We start from the raw sequence: 16359 nt of genomic DNA, 5'->3' as shown, positions 1-16359 counted from the left end.
ACAGAAGCTGAAGGATTTGGCACTGGCTAATTATCCAACATAACTGAGAACAGTAATTCACCTGCACAAAGAAGCCTGAAAGCATAAATTTTAATATCAGAAACTGAAACTCACTTCTAAATTAGGAGAGCGCAATACACCCAATGTCACCTTGGTACTATCACATTTTGCATTTCATAGTTTGTTTTTGTTTTTCTTCCTCTCTTAAAAGAGTAGCTTGAAAGATCCGTCACTTCAATCTGAATGACAATTTTATATGCAAGATTATTTGTAAAACAAATAAATACGTATTGAATTATAAACACTGGACAACATAACTCTACCACGAAAAGTTCAGGGTATCGTCCCAATTAGCTTGCAGTTGTCAGCTGACCAGGAGCCATAATGGTGTTGTGTGCTGCTGTTGTAAAAGCCAACCAGCGCATGACTGGTTGAATGGAAACAATAAATCGAACGTATGAGAGGCATTCAGAGAATTTCAGCTTAGCAAGGGAGAGCTGACATCAATATATCTCACTGCAAATGACATGTGATTACATACACATGGCTTTAACAATTTTGCCTTGTTACATTAGATCACAATAATGCCAATTAAATGTAACATGGTAGCAATCTGTCACACATTCCCTGACAAGGCACTGAAATCCACTTCAAAATTTAATGTAGTTTTGTTTTTATCATCTTAGAATAAACTTATGTGTCAGAGCTGCTTCAAGATCCTAGCTCACAGAGGATCACGCTAGCCAGCGGTCATTAAGTAAAAGTCTTTATTGAGTTACAGTTACCATTCTCAAGCTGCTACTTGCAACTCTACTTCTAATGGCTAGATCGGCGAAGCTCCGTCTGAGTCTCCGCCCCTTGTGCACCAACTTAATATCCTAGCCCTGCTCCACCTTTTCCGCCTGACTGTCCTCCTCTGGGTCCCTCTACCCCCCGGGGTTTCTTCCTTCCTGGATTCTTCTGACGCTGACCCGGACCCTCCTGCCTCCTTGCGCCGGGCTTTAGGACCTGGTTCCCTTTCCGGGCTGCTTACTGCGCCGCCTTCCTCTGCATTTGAACTTGGCGCGCGCGCCCAGCCTTCCACTTTCCTCTTAACCGTTTCTTCGCTCCCCGATGGAGGTGTGGCCACTCCTGACTCATGCCCTCCCTCCTGTGGTGAGCTGCCAGCGCTTGCCCCCTGGCTCCCTCCTTCTTCCCTGCTCCCTGGCGGTGACGCTGGTCCCGATTTCCAACTGCTCTCCCCTGAGTCCCCTCTGGCTCTATCTTCCTGGGGTGCCCCCCTAGACTCCCCCCTTGCCCTGGCCACTGGTGCTCCTTTCTGTGAATCCTCTGATTCACTGGAAAGACTAGGAGATCTCGGGTCGTCGTCATCACTCATCTTTTCTTCTGCCTCCTCCCCTTCGCTCTCTGTTTCCTCCCTTGGCCTTGCCTCTGCTCCTAAACCCCTGACATCCATCCCCCCTCGAAGCCCCCCATTCCCCCCTCCCCTCCTTCCGGTGCTGGAGCTGGGGGCTGCTGTTGCAAAGGGACGAACGTCGGATATCGTTCGCTTCCCGTGGCGGGCCTCCATCTGAAGTCTCTCGGGTCTTCCTCCCTGCTCTCGTCGACGACGGTCACCTCCGCTTCCATCTCTGTGCCGCCGTGCTCGAAACCAGGGTCGTCCCCGAAAACGTCCATGTCCGTTTCTCCCTCACTTCCTCCTGGCGGCGTTGCTCGTCCTGGGCCTTCCAGCCACCTTCTGCGGAACTGCTCCTCTGGTCTATCGTCCCACCAATACGAGGGTTCTGATGCAGATCCCGAGGGTGACCCCTCCGGGGAACGGACGTCTCGTGTCGGGTCCTCTTCCGAGTCGAACCCCCGGAAAGTGCTGGCCGAAAGCGTGGGCGTGAAAAGCCAGTCGTCGAAAAAGTCTGCTGGCATAGGTCTATGTGGGAAGAGGGCATGAAACTCGTCTTTGAGTAGAGGTTCGTCCAAGGCGTAGCCCGGCACCCAGCTGTTCGCACTGGCCGGGGTGCCCTCCTTGGCGAGAAAGTATTCTACCCCCTCTTCCCCCCATCTGGAGTCCAAAATCTCTGTGACTTCGTTGATGCGCTCCTTCTGTGCCACTCCTGCGTGCCCTGTTCTGTCTCTGACCGGACTCGGCGCCGTTCCTGGTTCCTGGAACCTGTGCGGTGCCTTGTAGGGAGTGAGCACCGATCTGTGGAACACCGGATGCATTCTGGAACCCTCCGGAAGTGCCAGTCTGAAAGCTACCGGGTTGACCTGCTCTTCGACTTGGTAGGGCCCCAGTTGTTTATGCCCTAGTTTCTTCTTGGCCAACGACCTGGCCGGCACTGCGTGGGCTGCTAACCAGACCCAGTCTCCCACGTGGAGCTCTTCGCCAACCCTTCTGTGTCTGTCCGCTTGTACCTTGTATGCGTGTTTGGCCAGCTCCAGGTGGCGCCTCAGCTGATCGTGGACTTCCTGCAGCTCCGACGCGAACGCATCTGCCGTCTGCGGCTCCCCCTCCCCCATTCTTTCCAGTCCCGGGAAGGTTCTGGGGTGCCTCCCGTTGTTGGCGAAGAACGGCGTGACCCCCGTGGACACGTGCTTCGTGTTGTTGTAGGCGAACTCGGCAAGCGGCAGGTAATCCACCCACGTCGCAGGCTGTTGATTCGCATAGCATCTCAGGTACTGCTGCATGATGGCATTGACCCGCTCCGCTTGCCCGTTGGTCTGCGGGTGCCTCGCCGACGCCAGGTTGATCTTGACGTTTAGGAAGCCCATCAGCTTCTGCCAGAAATTCGAGATGAACTGCCGCCCGCGGTCGGACAGAATAGACCGTGGCAGACCGTGAACCTTGAACACGTGGTCTATGAACAGTTTGGCGGTTTGCTCCGCCGTGGCCACCTTAGCACACGGAATGAAATGGGCCATCTTGGAAAACAGGTCCACCACCACCAGCACTGCCGTCTTGCCCCTCGAGCTGGGCAGATCCGTGACAAAGTCCAGAGCCACCCTTTCCCAAGGTTCGACCGGAGTTTGCAGCGGTTCCAACAGTCCGGCCGGCGGTCTGTGCACTGGTTTGGCCCTCTGGCAGGTGTCACACCTCGCCACGTAGTCTGCGACCTCCCCTCTCATTCCAGGCCACCAGAAATCCCTGGCTACTAATTCCACCGTCTTCTCCTTGCCAAAGTGCCCGGCCGTGGGCGCGTCGTGCAGCTGCTGCAGCACCTTGGCGCGAAGGTCGTCTCCCGGCACGTAGATGGCCCCTTTACGGATGAGCAATCCATCTCGTAGCTGGAAACCGTCGGCCACAGCCTTGCCCCTTTGCACCTCTGCCATCTTTGCTTGCGCGAAGGAGTCATCCTGCAACGCTCGTCGCACCGCCTCCAGGTCCACGGTGGCCGCGGCGCACGCCCATACTGTTGGTGCGAAGATGTGCATGGCTGCCGCTGGCGTTGCGTCCTCCAGATACTGTGGCTTACGGGAGAGGGCGTCCGCCATGATGTTAGTGTCCCCCGGGACATACTCTATGCGGAAGTCGAAGTTCGCAAAAAACTCAGCCCAGCGTATCTGCCTCTGGTTTAGGAATTGTGCCGTGCGCCAGTGCTCCAGATTCTTGTGGTCCGTGCAAACCTGCACCGTGTGCTTGGCGCCGATCAGGAAGTGCCTCCACGCTTTGAACGCTGCATGAATGGCCAGCAACTCCCTGTCCCAGATGGTGTAGTTCTGCTCGGACTTGCTGAGCTTCCTGGAGTAAAACGCTCCCGGTCGCCACACCCCCTGCTGGTCCTTTTGCAGCAGGACCGCCCCCACGGCTCTGTCCGAGGCGTCTGTCTCCACCCTCATCGGCCTGCTGGGGTTGACGTGAAGCAGCTGCTCTTCCGACGCGAAGAGACGCTTGAGTGCCTGAAAGGACTGCTCCGCCTCCTCCGTCCAAACGAACTTCTTTTTCTTGGAGCTAAGCGTGTCTGTGATGGCCGCTGTCTGCATAGCGAAGCCCTTGATAAACTTGCGATAGAAGTTCGCAAAGCCGACAAACCTTTGGACCTCTTTCCGGTTGCGTGGGCTCTTCCAGTCCAATACCGCTCGAACCTTGGCGCTGTCCATGGCGAGCCCCTTGTCAGACAACTTGTAGCCCAGAAAATCCACCTCCGTCACGTCGAATTGGCACTTCTCCAGCTTGGCGTAGAGCCTATGTTGCTTTAGTCTGGTCAGCACTTCCTTGACGTGCCTGTCATGCTCCTGCTGCGATTCCGAAAAGATCAGGATGTCATCTAAGAAACAGACGCACGTCTTGTAGAGAAGTCCCGCCAACACGTGATGCATGAAAGCTTGAAAAACGTGGGAGCCATTTTGCAGTCCAAAAGGCATAACTCTGTATTCGTAGGTACCCAGTGGCGTGAACATGGCCGTCTTCCACTCATCTCCCTCCCGCATGCGAATGAGGTTGTACGCCCCTCGCAGGTCTAATTTGGTGAACACTTTTCCCTTCCGCACCTTCGCCAGGAGGTCGTCGATTCGGGGCATGGGGAAGTCCGACGGCTTGGTCACACTGTTTAAAATGCGATAGTCCACGACCAGTCTTTTTTGGGGCGTGTCTCGCTTTTTAACAAAGAATACAGGACTGCCCCCCGCTGCCTTGGACTCTCGGATGAAACCGCGCTCCAAATTATGATCGATGAACTCTTTGAGTTCCTGCAGCTCGTCCTCCGACATGGAATACAGTTTCCCTTTAGGCAGCGCCGCCCCCGGCAGCAGGTCAATTTTGCAGTCATATGGTCTGTGAGGGGGTAGCCTGTCCGCCTCCTTCTCGCAGAAAACTTCCAAAAATTCTGCGTACTTGTGGGGAATCGCTTGCAGCGTGCCTAGCAGCAGCTGTGACTCCTCTTCCTCTCCTTCCTGCCGGTGCACGATGCAGTGTTCAGCACAAAAGGAAGAGCCGAAGACCAGCTGCCTCTGGTACCAAGCCAGCGTTGGGCTGTGCTTGTCCAGCCAACTCATTCCCAATACAATGGGCGTATCCGATAGTTGAGTGACATTGAAGCTGATGATTTCTTTGTGATTCCCAAGTCGCATCGCCATTGGCGGCGTCTGCTTCACCACTTGCCCCCCTAGCAACTCCCTGCCATCCACCGTGACAACCTGCAGGGGCAGTGTGGCCGGCAGCAACTGTATAGCGTGCTTGTCGACAAAGTCCTGCCCTATAAAGTCCGCATTGCTGCCCGAGTCCACTGTGATGGGCACGTCCATGGTGATTCCATTGGGCAGCTGGAGAGATGCGGTGAGCCTCACCACTGGTTTGGGCGGGAGGGGGTTCACGGGCTGTAAAATCTCTGGGGACTGCAGCACTAACACGTCTGGCTGGGCCCCAGGGCCTCTTCCTCCAGCCAGACTGCTTCGTTTCCCTGCTGTGTTCCTCCTTGCTGCGTTGCTGCAGTCACCATTGCCGAGGCTGCAGTGAGCTTGTGGAGCCTCTGGGGACACTCTTTCGCCATATGCCCTGGCTCCCCACAGACGTAACACTTCCTGTTCCCTCTAGGAGGCTTCGCTTTCACTGCTGCCGGTGCTAGGGCTCTGGTTGCTGACTGAGCCCTTGCACCTCCAACCTCCATAGGTTCGGCTCCTCCTCCTGGCGGAGGCGTGGATTGCGCCCGCGCTGCTTCTCTGGGAAGGAAGGAGGGGCCCCTGGCTGGTTCGCGCCCTCCACGCCCTTCGTCCCTGCTCCACGGGCGTTCTTCCAGCCTCACCCCCACTGCCAGTGCCCTCTGCACGACCTCCTGGGTGGTTCGGGGTCTCTCCCCCCTCGCGATCTCATCTTTAATCGAGCTGTGCAACCCCTCCCAAAAGAGGTCTCTTACAGGGGCCGAATCTCTGTCCCACTCCAGGGCACTGACCAAGGCGAAAAAGCGGGCATGGTACTGCCTGACGCTGGCCCTCCCTTGTCTTAGCCCATGCACCTCCTTCCGGGCAAGATCCACGTCAATGCTTGATAAAAAACACCCATCCATCGCTTTAATAAAGGCATCTGCATTCTGGAGCGCCGGATCCTTATCTCTCCATAAATTGCGTAGCCATGCTTTAGCATCCCCATGCAAATGAGACATGATGAATCCCACTCTCTCTTGCTCATCTCTAAAGTCTTTATGCAGCAGTTGCAGTGCGCACAGTACGTCTGCTCTAAAGTTGGGATACTGTTGCAGGTTCCCATCGAAGTGAGAGACCAGCCCGCCTGTTCGTCTCGCCAACCCAATTCCCTCCTGCCGGGGTGTCTGCTTTGTCAGCACGTCTAACCTGACCTGGAGATCCCTGCAGGCGGCAGCTGCCTCCTCCTCTCTCTTCCTGGATGCGAGAGCCTCGGCAGTCAGTTGTGACACTGCTTTTCTGAGTTCCTCTATCTGCTGCTCAGCCGTCATGTTGTCTGCCGTTTGTGAGCTAGCTAGTAGGCACCTGCTTCTCTCCTCTCCTCGAGGCTGTAGATGCCCACAATTTTTGAGAGACGGAGCTTACTGTCAGAGCTGCTTCAAGATCCTAGCTCACAGAGGATCACGCTAGCCAGCGGTCATTAAGTAAAAGTCTTTATTGAGTTACAGTTACCATTCTCAAGCTGCTACTTGCAACTCTACTTCTAATGGCTAGATCGGCGAAGCTCCGTCTGAGTCTCCGCCCCTTGTGCACCAACTTAATATCCTAGCCCTGCTCCACCTTTTCCGCCTGACTGTCCTCCTCTGGGTCCCTCTACCCCCCGGGGTTTCTTCCTTCCTGGATTCTTCTGACGCTGACCCGGACCCTCCTGCCTCCTTGCGCCGGGCTTTAGGACCTGGTTCCCTTTCCGGGCTGCTTACTGCGCCGCCTTCCTCTGCATTTGAACTTGGCGCGCGCGCCCAGCCTTCCACTTTCCTCTTAACCGTTTCTTCGCTCCCCGATGGAGGTGTGGCCACTCCTGACTCATGCCCTCCCTCCTGTGGTGAGCTGCCAGCGCTTGCCCCCTGGCTCCCTCCTTCTTCCCTGCTCCCTGGCGGTGACGCTGGTCCCGATTTCCAACTGCTCTCCCCTGAGTCCCCTCTGGCTCTATCTTCCTGGGGTGCCCCCCTAGACTCCCCCCTTGCCCTGGCCACTGGTGCTCCTTTCTGTGAATCCTCTGATTCACTGGAAAGACTAGGAGATCTCGGGTCGTCGTCATCACTCATCTTTTCTTCTGCCTCCTCCCCTTCGCTCTCTGTTTCCTCCCTTGGCCTTGCCTCTGCTCCTAAACCCCTGACATTATGAAACATTTCTACATTGATCTTTTGCTCACTGCTAGCGCTTGGAAGGGATAGGTTTAGCATTCATCTGTCATGAAAGTCCCCAAAGGCTGCAATATTTGTTTGCTACCAGAAGTATAACCCCAGCAGAATGCCAGATATATATGTCTTGTTAAATACTTATGTTAGGGTTTCCTGGAATACACGAGGGCTCAGTTGTCATTTAATTGCTTGCCCTTCTAAACCTTACTATAGCCTGTGCAAAGGCTTTCAGTGAATGAATGGATACTTAACAGAAACATTTTGCAGATCCCCTGCCCTACAAAACATTGTAGGAACAAAAGAAGAACCTTGCTGGATCAGAACATGAGATATCTAGTCAAGCATTCTGTTTCTTAACAGCTGCTTTCCAGATGGTTCTCAGCAGCCCACAAGCACGACATGGTGACAAAAGCTCTCCCTTGCTGTTTCTCCTCCGGCAACTGGAATTCATATATATTCTGAATCTGGAGATTCTTTCTAGTTCTCCCGGCTAATAGCCATTGATACACTATTCTCCATGGATGTTTTTGTTCCCTTTTAAAGCCATCAAAGCCAGTGACCACTGTCATATCTTGCTGCAGCAAGTTCCATAAACTAACTATGCACTGCATGAAGAAATCATCTGACTGGCAGCTGTTCTTCAGGGTCTCAGAAAAAAAACCCCAAAGACTCCTGCCAAGCCCTGTGATCCTTTCAACTAGAGTACCCTGGGATCTTAAATGTGGAAAATGTAGCATACTGCAGAGCTTTGCACTCCGTAGACTATGTAATAACACCTGCAGATCCTATCCCTTGATATAACTCTAGAGCCACTAACATAATTTTTCTGGGCAAGCATTGTGGGTGAAATATGTAGGGGTAAAGCTGGAGGGCACCACCCCATTTCTCATTTAATAGAAGTAGAACTCCCTTTGCCAATGTGTCTAGAGCAGGGATGGCCAACTCCCAAGAGACTACGATCTACTCACAGTTAAAAACTGGCAGTGAGCTAGGGGTTCAGGTGAAAGTTGTTGAGCTTTTTTTAGGAGAGCAAAACTTGTTGAGCTTCCTGGTGGGGCAGTAGATGTACCCCACCATTCAACATGAGCTACCTGTTGAATATGCCTGGTCTAGAGCATTCATTTTGTTTGCCCTTTTCTATTTTTGATTCCTTTCTCTTTTTTGTAACTGCAAATGGAAAATTAAGATAGTGAAGGAGTTGTATCATTTGTCAGTTCACACATGCATGCACATCACTTGATTTTCCCCCCTACATTTCATTGCTGTACACTTGATGCCTGCCATCTGAATGTGTAAACACATAGAAAAGTGTGGTGTGTAAGGTCACACAAAAGTGAATCCTATGGAAATAAGTATGCGATGATGAAGATTTACCTATGGGAGCCATCACTTGATGAGGCAGCCATCACGAGATAAAACATGTGTCTGGAAAGTTCAGTTGATTAGAGCATGGTGATGATAAAACAAAGGTTGCAGGTTTGATCCCCGTATGGGACAGCTGCATATTCCCACATTGCAGCTAGTCAACCTTTTTATACCTACCACCCACTAATGCATCTTTCTTGATGGTAAAATTTCCTTACCGCCCACCAGTGTTTGGTGGAAGGAGGATTCAGCTTATGCTGCCCACCTAGAATCCTAAAACGCCCACTGGTGGGTGGTAGGGACCAGGTTGAGAACCCCTGGGCTATATGATCCTCAAGGTCCCTTCCTACTCTACAGTTCTATGAACCTATGAATCTATGAACATCTGAAGCAGTCCTGTGTGCTCCCCTCAGTTGGGGCACCACTAGAAATTATTCAGAAAGACTGGACAGCCACTTATTCATCTTTAATTTTCTACCAATGTTAATCAAAAGCAAGAAGCATAATTGGAAATAAGACTAAATGTGATTCAGGAAAAGCAGGGATGATTGTCAGTATGAAATAGGTGAGCACAGGAACAAGGCCTATTTTCAGCTTTTAAAACCTCACTGTGCCTTAATTTCTCATTTACGAATTCTTCTGATAGCCTCCAGAGCAAGAGTACCTCTTGGAAAAACTGTACATCCCAATAACAGTTTTTTCTTGGAGAATTCATTCACATTACTAGAAGTGAAATTCTTTTTCACTAAAATGTCAGGCTAAATGCCAGACAGATAGCCAGCTTCTAGTGAGCATTCACCAAAAGCTGTTTTGTTTCATTTCCCCAAAGGCAAAGAAAACCTGACTTTGAGTAATGTGGCTTACTTCCACTGTAAGTCAGGGTAAACTCATTTCATCCACATGGTAGTGAAATGAGAGTCTCCAGAGCAAATACAGCATTTGAAAGACAGTCCTCCCTTTGAAAATTAATGAAAATTAAATATTTGTATAATAAGATGGATATCTGTGTTTCTAAGATCTGCTCGCCTTGAATTGTGTCAGGGGAAGCAGGGCAGTACAGATGTGATGGGAGAAGAGAAAATTTAATATTAATGTGAGTGTCAATAGGGCAAAGGCAGGGTTTTTTACAGTCTTATTCTCTTCTGATTAAGGCAAAATAGGCCACATCCATTCTTTATTCAGACTTTATTCACAGTGCAATGAAATGGTTGCATATATCTAATCTTCCACTCTGGGATTGCATACATCCTGACAGAAGGTTTATTTGGATATAATAACTGTTTGTTTGACTACAGGCAATTTCTCTGGGTTGAAGACCATAACTTGCACTGCACTTCAAATCTGACAGATTAATGGATCCACATAGCACGACTCTTAAGTTCAAGTATCTGTCAAGGGAAATAAATACCCAATTCTGATTTGTGAATTTGGAAAACACTATTCATTTTAATTTCATCTGCAGCGCTGAAAGAAATGTTCACAGTGGACCTAAAAGTCTCACTAATTCTGTGGGTTTTTGTAATGTACATTCAGCCGAGAAAATAAATACTGGAAGGTGAGCCACAAATTTAAAAAACTCTGCCGGTTGTGTTTGACAAGTAATTGTGTTGGGGTTTTATCAGTAATTAAAATCTCAGGTTGTCTAATGGAGATTTGCATCCAGATATGTCTTCAAAGTGCACCTTTTCTATGAAGGCTTATCCTTCTAACCTTCATTCCCAACAGCAATGAAGACTGAGGGTCAAACTACACCTTACACTAATGCAGAGTGTGTAGATATGTTTCCCTTTGAGAGAAAGGGTATAGCTCAGCGGTACAGCATCTCCAGTTACAGCTTGGAAAAGACTCCTTATCTGAAATTCTGGAGAGTGCAGACAATACAGAGTTGTATGGGCCTATGGTCTCAGTATAAGGCAGCTTCCTATACTTCTATAAAAGGAACTTCAGTCCTTTTGACTTAAGTAGTGTGATGCAAGGTTTGATCATGCAAACAAGGCAGAGCGATGCAGAAGCATGAATACTTACATGCGATACGAACGTAGGCCTTCCGGCTCTTCGTAGTACCTGCTGAGCTCCAAGCCACACACTGGCACCAGTAATCTTCTGGCCCGAAGAGTTCTTCAACTTGCTGGCGGGAAATCTCAATGCTGACTTCTCGAACAATGAGTCCTGCCAGAACACAATCAATATCCCCATATTTATTTCAGAATTGGGGGAAAACGCTGTTTGAATTGTTAACAGCAGCAGACATGGTGCTCGTTAGCATGGGGACGGAAAAGGCTGCATGACCTTACCTTTGAAGCCTACATGTTGTTGGGTGAAAAGGTTGGGTAATGAAACGAAATGGTTGCATACATCTTGGCTTTAGATACTAAAAAGGAGCAGAGTCAATGCAAAATGATCCTGGGAACTTTCTACACACTTTGAGGTCATCCCACACCTCTACACAAAGTGTACTTCTACACACTTTGAGGTCATCCCATACCTCAGAAGAGTCCCACCATCAAGAACTCCCAGGACCTGCTTTGCTGTGGCTTAGCTTCAGCTTCACTATTACCACTTGCATGGCCATCTACCCAGTGGCGTAGCGTGGGTTCTCAGCACCCGGGGCAAGGCAAGTAATTTGCGCCCCCTAACCCATGGATTTTAGCACTCGAGTCTCTTCCGCGCCCCCCCAGATGTTGCGCCAGGTGCAGCAGGCCCCCCTGCACCCCCCACGCTACGCCACTGCTCCCACCACAAGTCTTCAGGACAGCCACCCGAAGGCTGGCGCGGGGAGAAGGTCTCTCTGCCCCACCGCCAGGCTTCGGAGCAGCCATCCAAAGGCTGGCGTGGGGAGAAGGTCTCTCCGCCCCACCGCCAGGCTTCGGAGCAGCCATCCAAAGGCTGGTGTGGGGAGAAGGTCTCTCCGCCCCACTGCCAGGCTTCGGAGCAGCCTTCCGAAGGCTGGTGCGGGGAGAAGGTCTCTCCGCCCCACCGCCAGGCTTCGGAGCAGCCATCCGAAGGCTGGCGCGGGGAGAAGGTCTCTCCGCCACACCGCCAGGCTTCGGAGCAGCCTTCCGAAGGCTGGCGGCGGGAGGAGGTCTCTCCGCCCCACCGCCAGCCTTCGGAGGAGGTCCGAGGACAGTGGGGTTCCTGCTTCCTCAAGGAGGGCCGGCCAAACGCGCCCCCCAAATGTTGCGCCCGGTGCGGCCGGCACCCCTGGCACCCCCCACGCTACGCCACTGCATCTACCTCCTTTAAACACCCAACCAATCACTGTGTTCTACAGGAGAGGGTCTCCTGCAGATACCATCCTATCAGGAGGTCCATTCCATGCAATGCCTTTAATGTGGTGGAAGATAGCTTTGGGAACTCCCATTAAATACCAGGCAGGCATCTTCTCTGCCTGCTAAAGATCTTCCTCCTTCAACAAGCCTTCTAAACGGAGAGTTTTATCCCAGTTGGCACGTGTATTGGATTTGAATTGATTTTATGAATGTGCTATTGTTGCCTTAAAATCTCTCTCTGTGTGATATATAAGTATTTTCATACATGCAATTCCTTTACAGGTTTTTATGCATGTAACTGTTTTATATGTGTTTTTATTATATTGTGAATTGCTTTGGGGTGGCTCATGAGAAGTGATTCATAAATGAAATTATTATTGACGCTATCAAGCAGCTCGGACTTCCTAATTGTTTAGTCTGAATCCTTTTTCTTGTAATTTTCTTAATTGTCTGCTTTCCTGGCTAAACATGCCCAATTCCTTCAACCTTTCCCCTCATAGGACTTGGTTATAATGTAAGCAGGAATTAAAGTGATTTAGAAATGGTTGTATTGGCTGGATCAGTCCTGGGGGAGACCAGCAGGGAAAGGAAACTAGGTTCATCTCTCTGGTTTCACGTTTGTATATAGTTTGGTAGCAGCACACTGTTGACTAAAGTTTGTTCCTTTTAATGCAGTCTCTTGCAAATATTATGCTGGCCTCCTGGTCTCTATGTTTGTTGTTCTCTGGCCATCTGGAGTTAGCACTGCAATGAAGAGTTAGAACAGTAGGCAAAGTCTAATTTTGCAGCTTTGCTCCTTGCACCTTTGAATGTCTGAAAATGACACTCCTTAAGATATTTTAAATAAATCTGGAACACACCTTATTGCTATTGAAATACCCCCCAAGATTCACTGAGGTGTTACTAACATTTATCATTTCTATGATCAAAGTGGTTACAATATAGTTGTATACACCTTACTGAGAAAGTGATTAAGGCAAAGTGGTAGAGATAAATAAAGAGACTTTTATAGCATTTAATTCACCTAGCAACAAAACAATGTTAATATATGTAGCAGATCATCCCCAATACACTCGACTTAATGATGCTATGTTAAATCTGGATATTTTAAAATCTGGAACACTTGTAGCAAAATTCTAACAGAATTCTAATGCTACTAATTTGCACTTTGAAACAGCAGATCAGTGATCACAAACATCAGTTATCTAAAACCACAGCTCCAAAACTTATCATTAAACTACAATTATAATTAAAGACTCAGAATGTCAAACAACTTTTGTACATTTGCCCCTCAAAGTACTAACTAGCCTCCTCTTCCTGACCCATAATGGATTTTAAACTGGGAACCTGACATGAACAACCATTTTATAATTTAAAAATGTCCATAAATTCCCCACTCAAGCATCCACGGCATAACAATGCCCCCTCCCTTCTCAGACAAATAGAAATGCGACAATGTTTGGTGGCAGGTACCAAGGGTAACATCAGCTGATGTTTTGTTTCATAATTTCAGGTTGAGTCTTGATGCCACTCTCACATTCAGGATTAATAGTCCAAGCCTACACATCTTTAATACTTCAAAACTAACCAAACAGGAAAGCATTAGAGATGTCAAAACACCACTCTTCAGCACTTGTTCTCGTATTATTTTTGACAAGGGGTCGATAAAAGTGTTGCGTGAGTATGCACGTTAATATTTTAAAATGCAATTTCCAAAACTCCACACTGATAAAAGACTCAGACCCACATTGGGCCTTTTTCACCTTTGTATAAGATTGCTAGGAAATGTAAATTAAACAGTATCTGGATCTCAAAATGTGCAGTTTGACATTCAGCTAAACTAAGGGTTTCTGTCTGGGCTTTCTGCTTCTGTGTATAAAACAGTGGGACTGCAGCAGCCTGGCCCAGAGGTTTTCTACTGAGAGCAAACGGGAGTACCTCTGGCAAGCCAGACGCTGCATACATACCACACAATCAAAGCACATCACCCCCTGCCCCGAACCCTTATCCATCACTAAACTATGTTTTCCAAGACCCTTCAGAAACTGCAGTTCCCAGGGGTGCCAACTCTATGGGGCTGAGCTGTCTTCGCCCTCCCCAATATCTGTTGGCCGGGAGCCAACCCGCCTCAATGATAAGGAGGTAGAGGCGGCACAGAACTAAGCGAAGCACAGCTTCAGTGGTCAGCTCCTCCTGAGCAACAAAGAGGAGGAGCTATAGGCCATTGAAGTCACACTGTACTGAGTTCTGCACTCGTCCTCTTCCAAACGATGCAACTTCACATGGCATGCAATGGGCCCCCTCAATCTTGGCACCTTTGGTGGTTCCCATGATTCTTTAGGGGAATCATGGTGGACTTTCTTTCCTTGGAGGTTTTTAAGCAGAGGTTGGGTGATCATCTGTCATGGATGCGTTAGTTGAGATTCCTGCATTGCAGAGGGTTGGACTAGATGTCTCTTGGGAGTCCTATCCAACTTTACAATTCTATTATTCTATGATTCAATCCATGTGCTTCAAACGTATGGTGTGTATGTGGCCAGAGTGTTCTTAAAGAGTGGCCCAGGGACCAAAGCCATTACAATGAGTCCCAGGTCTCTTGGCGCATCCCACCCCAAAACTTTTTTTAATATTATGCTCCTCTGAAAGCCGAATCAAATGTGCATGCAAATTAGCATATTCAAATTATATGTACATTTGTGTCATGGGCTTGTCAAAGTCTTTTGAGGACCTAGCAATGCGCTGCAAGTTCAGAAAGAGAGCGCAGATATCCTTAATTATACAGCACAGTGTGTCCTGGCAAGCAAAAACCAAGAATGCTCCTTATTTTTTGCTCCCAGTTTCACAGGAAAAAATCGGCAATTAATTACTGTCTGCATACACTTGCATACTGCCACTTAGGTTGTATGCCAATTCAGTTTTTAAAAAGTCACTGCCAAAAACGCCTTTAACATTATAACAATAGAGGGAATGAAGCATATAAATGTAGCCCAGTGTTATCTGGTGGGAGGGGAGGACTAATGAGATGCACTGTACTGTTAGGGCCTCTGTTGTATGCCAGTTTTTGTTTTTAAAAGATTCATTATCCTTGACATTTTGCCAATCAAATTATGAACTACTTTGGGGAAAATGAATAATAGCATTTCACCTTGAAATTAAAAGACTGACAATATAGCTGCTGTGGTTTCAAGAACTGAACTGAGCAGGGACAGTGGACTGCAGACACAACTCTCTCCACCTTTTTGTGTGTGTTCATGAGCAATTTCCACTCTAGGAAGTGGTCCTTGTAATGTCTCCTCCCCTGTTTAATATAGGGAAACACAATATGCATTTTGAAATCTGCTTTAATTCTGAAGTGCAGTTGTTTCTAGGTTGCAGCTTCCTTTTCCCTTGTTTTCACAGGTTTAGCCTTGGCAGTGTAGCGTATTTATACATCAGTAGGCTCCAAATCAGTCTGACGAACTGCAACAGTTGGGAAGTGATCATTCTTCTAAATGCAAGCATATAGGTTGCCTAATAGGTTTGGAAACGTTTTAATTTGATGTGAGCCACAGTTGCTGATAGTTTGTTCAAGCTGAGAAACAAATGTTTCTTTAATAATAGCACTTCTGTGACAACCTAAATGCCCCAGTATTGGTTTTACTTTGGTTTGTTGTAACATGCACCTGATGGATTTCCTGCATTTGCAGAGGAGCTGGATGACCATTGAAGTCCTTCAGTTCTATGATTCACTGTCTAGATACTAGCATAAAGGGGAGCTAATTTTTCTTGTAACCTCTGAACAAGAGTGGTCATAGCATAGTGGCTGCATTCAAGATGCGGGCTTAATTTTCAAGGCATTCTTAACCTCCTCTTGTGTCCTGAGCACACCCATCCGAGGACATGTGATTGTAAGTTTAGTTCTTTATTGGAAAAGCACACACCAGCTCCTGAGGTAGAAGAATCACATGCACAACTCCTGCTAAATGGCTGGCTAGGCACCTCCTTCTTCATACCTGTTCCTAGACCTGACCCAGACAGGTGTAGCAGTGCCATGACAATGTCAGTATTTTCATCCCTCCCATTGCAAAGATCACCAGATCATGTTTGTTTTACTTTCTGCATCAGAGAAAGGAGAGGGTGGAAACCACTCTTCCAGACTTCCGCCCCTAGCACTGTGCTGGTTTTTCTTTGATCTGTCTAGAGACTAGGTGGCAGTATGAGAGAGCTGGCTTTCTCGTGCATGTCCGTTATGTTCTTTTGTTTTGTTTAACCAGTAGTAATAAAATTAGGTATGCAACGAAACCTCCACTGTTTTGCTTCCACTGCTCTGCTACTATTGAGGTGCTCACAATAGTAAATGTGAGTCCACAGCACCAGGACCTGTTCCAGAGGAATGCTGTGCTCTGCTGTTCCTGCGTTCCTGTGATCGGAAGGTCAGCGAAGGTGCTCCTGACACCCAACTCATGCAGGCGCTGAAG

At 48.8% G+C, this 16359-nt stretch overlaps 1 protein-coding gene and 1 long non-coding RNA gene across 4 annotated transcripts in view; both read right to left on the bottom strand.

The window, feature by feature from the left end:
* The window catches only part of LOC308594380, a 920885-nt gene that overhangs the window by 366605 nt on the left and 537921 nt on the right, over positions 1-16359 (bottom strand). The window lies entirely within an intron of this gene.
* The window catches only part of UNC5C (unc-5 netrin receptor C), a 326267-nt gene that overhangs the window by 93529 nt on the left and 216379 nt on the right, over positions 1-16359 (bottom strand). For all 3 annotated transcript variants that reach the window (XM_081206987.1, XM_081206986.1, XM_081206988.1), the window contains exon 3: positions 10659-10802. In XM_081206987.1, the coding sequence (XP_081063113.1) occupies positions 10659-10802 (144 nt within the window). The remainder of the gene's footprint in view (positions 1-10658; positions 10803-16359) is intronic.

Source organism: Podarcis bocagei (genome assembly GCF_964188305.1).
Source record: "Podarcis bocagei genome assembly, chromosome: 9".
In the NCBI taxonomy this organism is placed as follows: Eukaryota; Metazoa; Chordata; class Lepidosauria; order Squamata; family Lacertidae; genus Podarcis; species Podarcis bocagei.
Note: the sequence above shows the minus strand (reverse complement) of the source record. Positions and strands in the feature narration are given on the sequence as shown.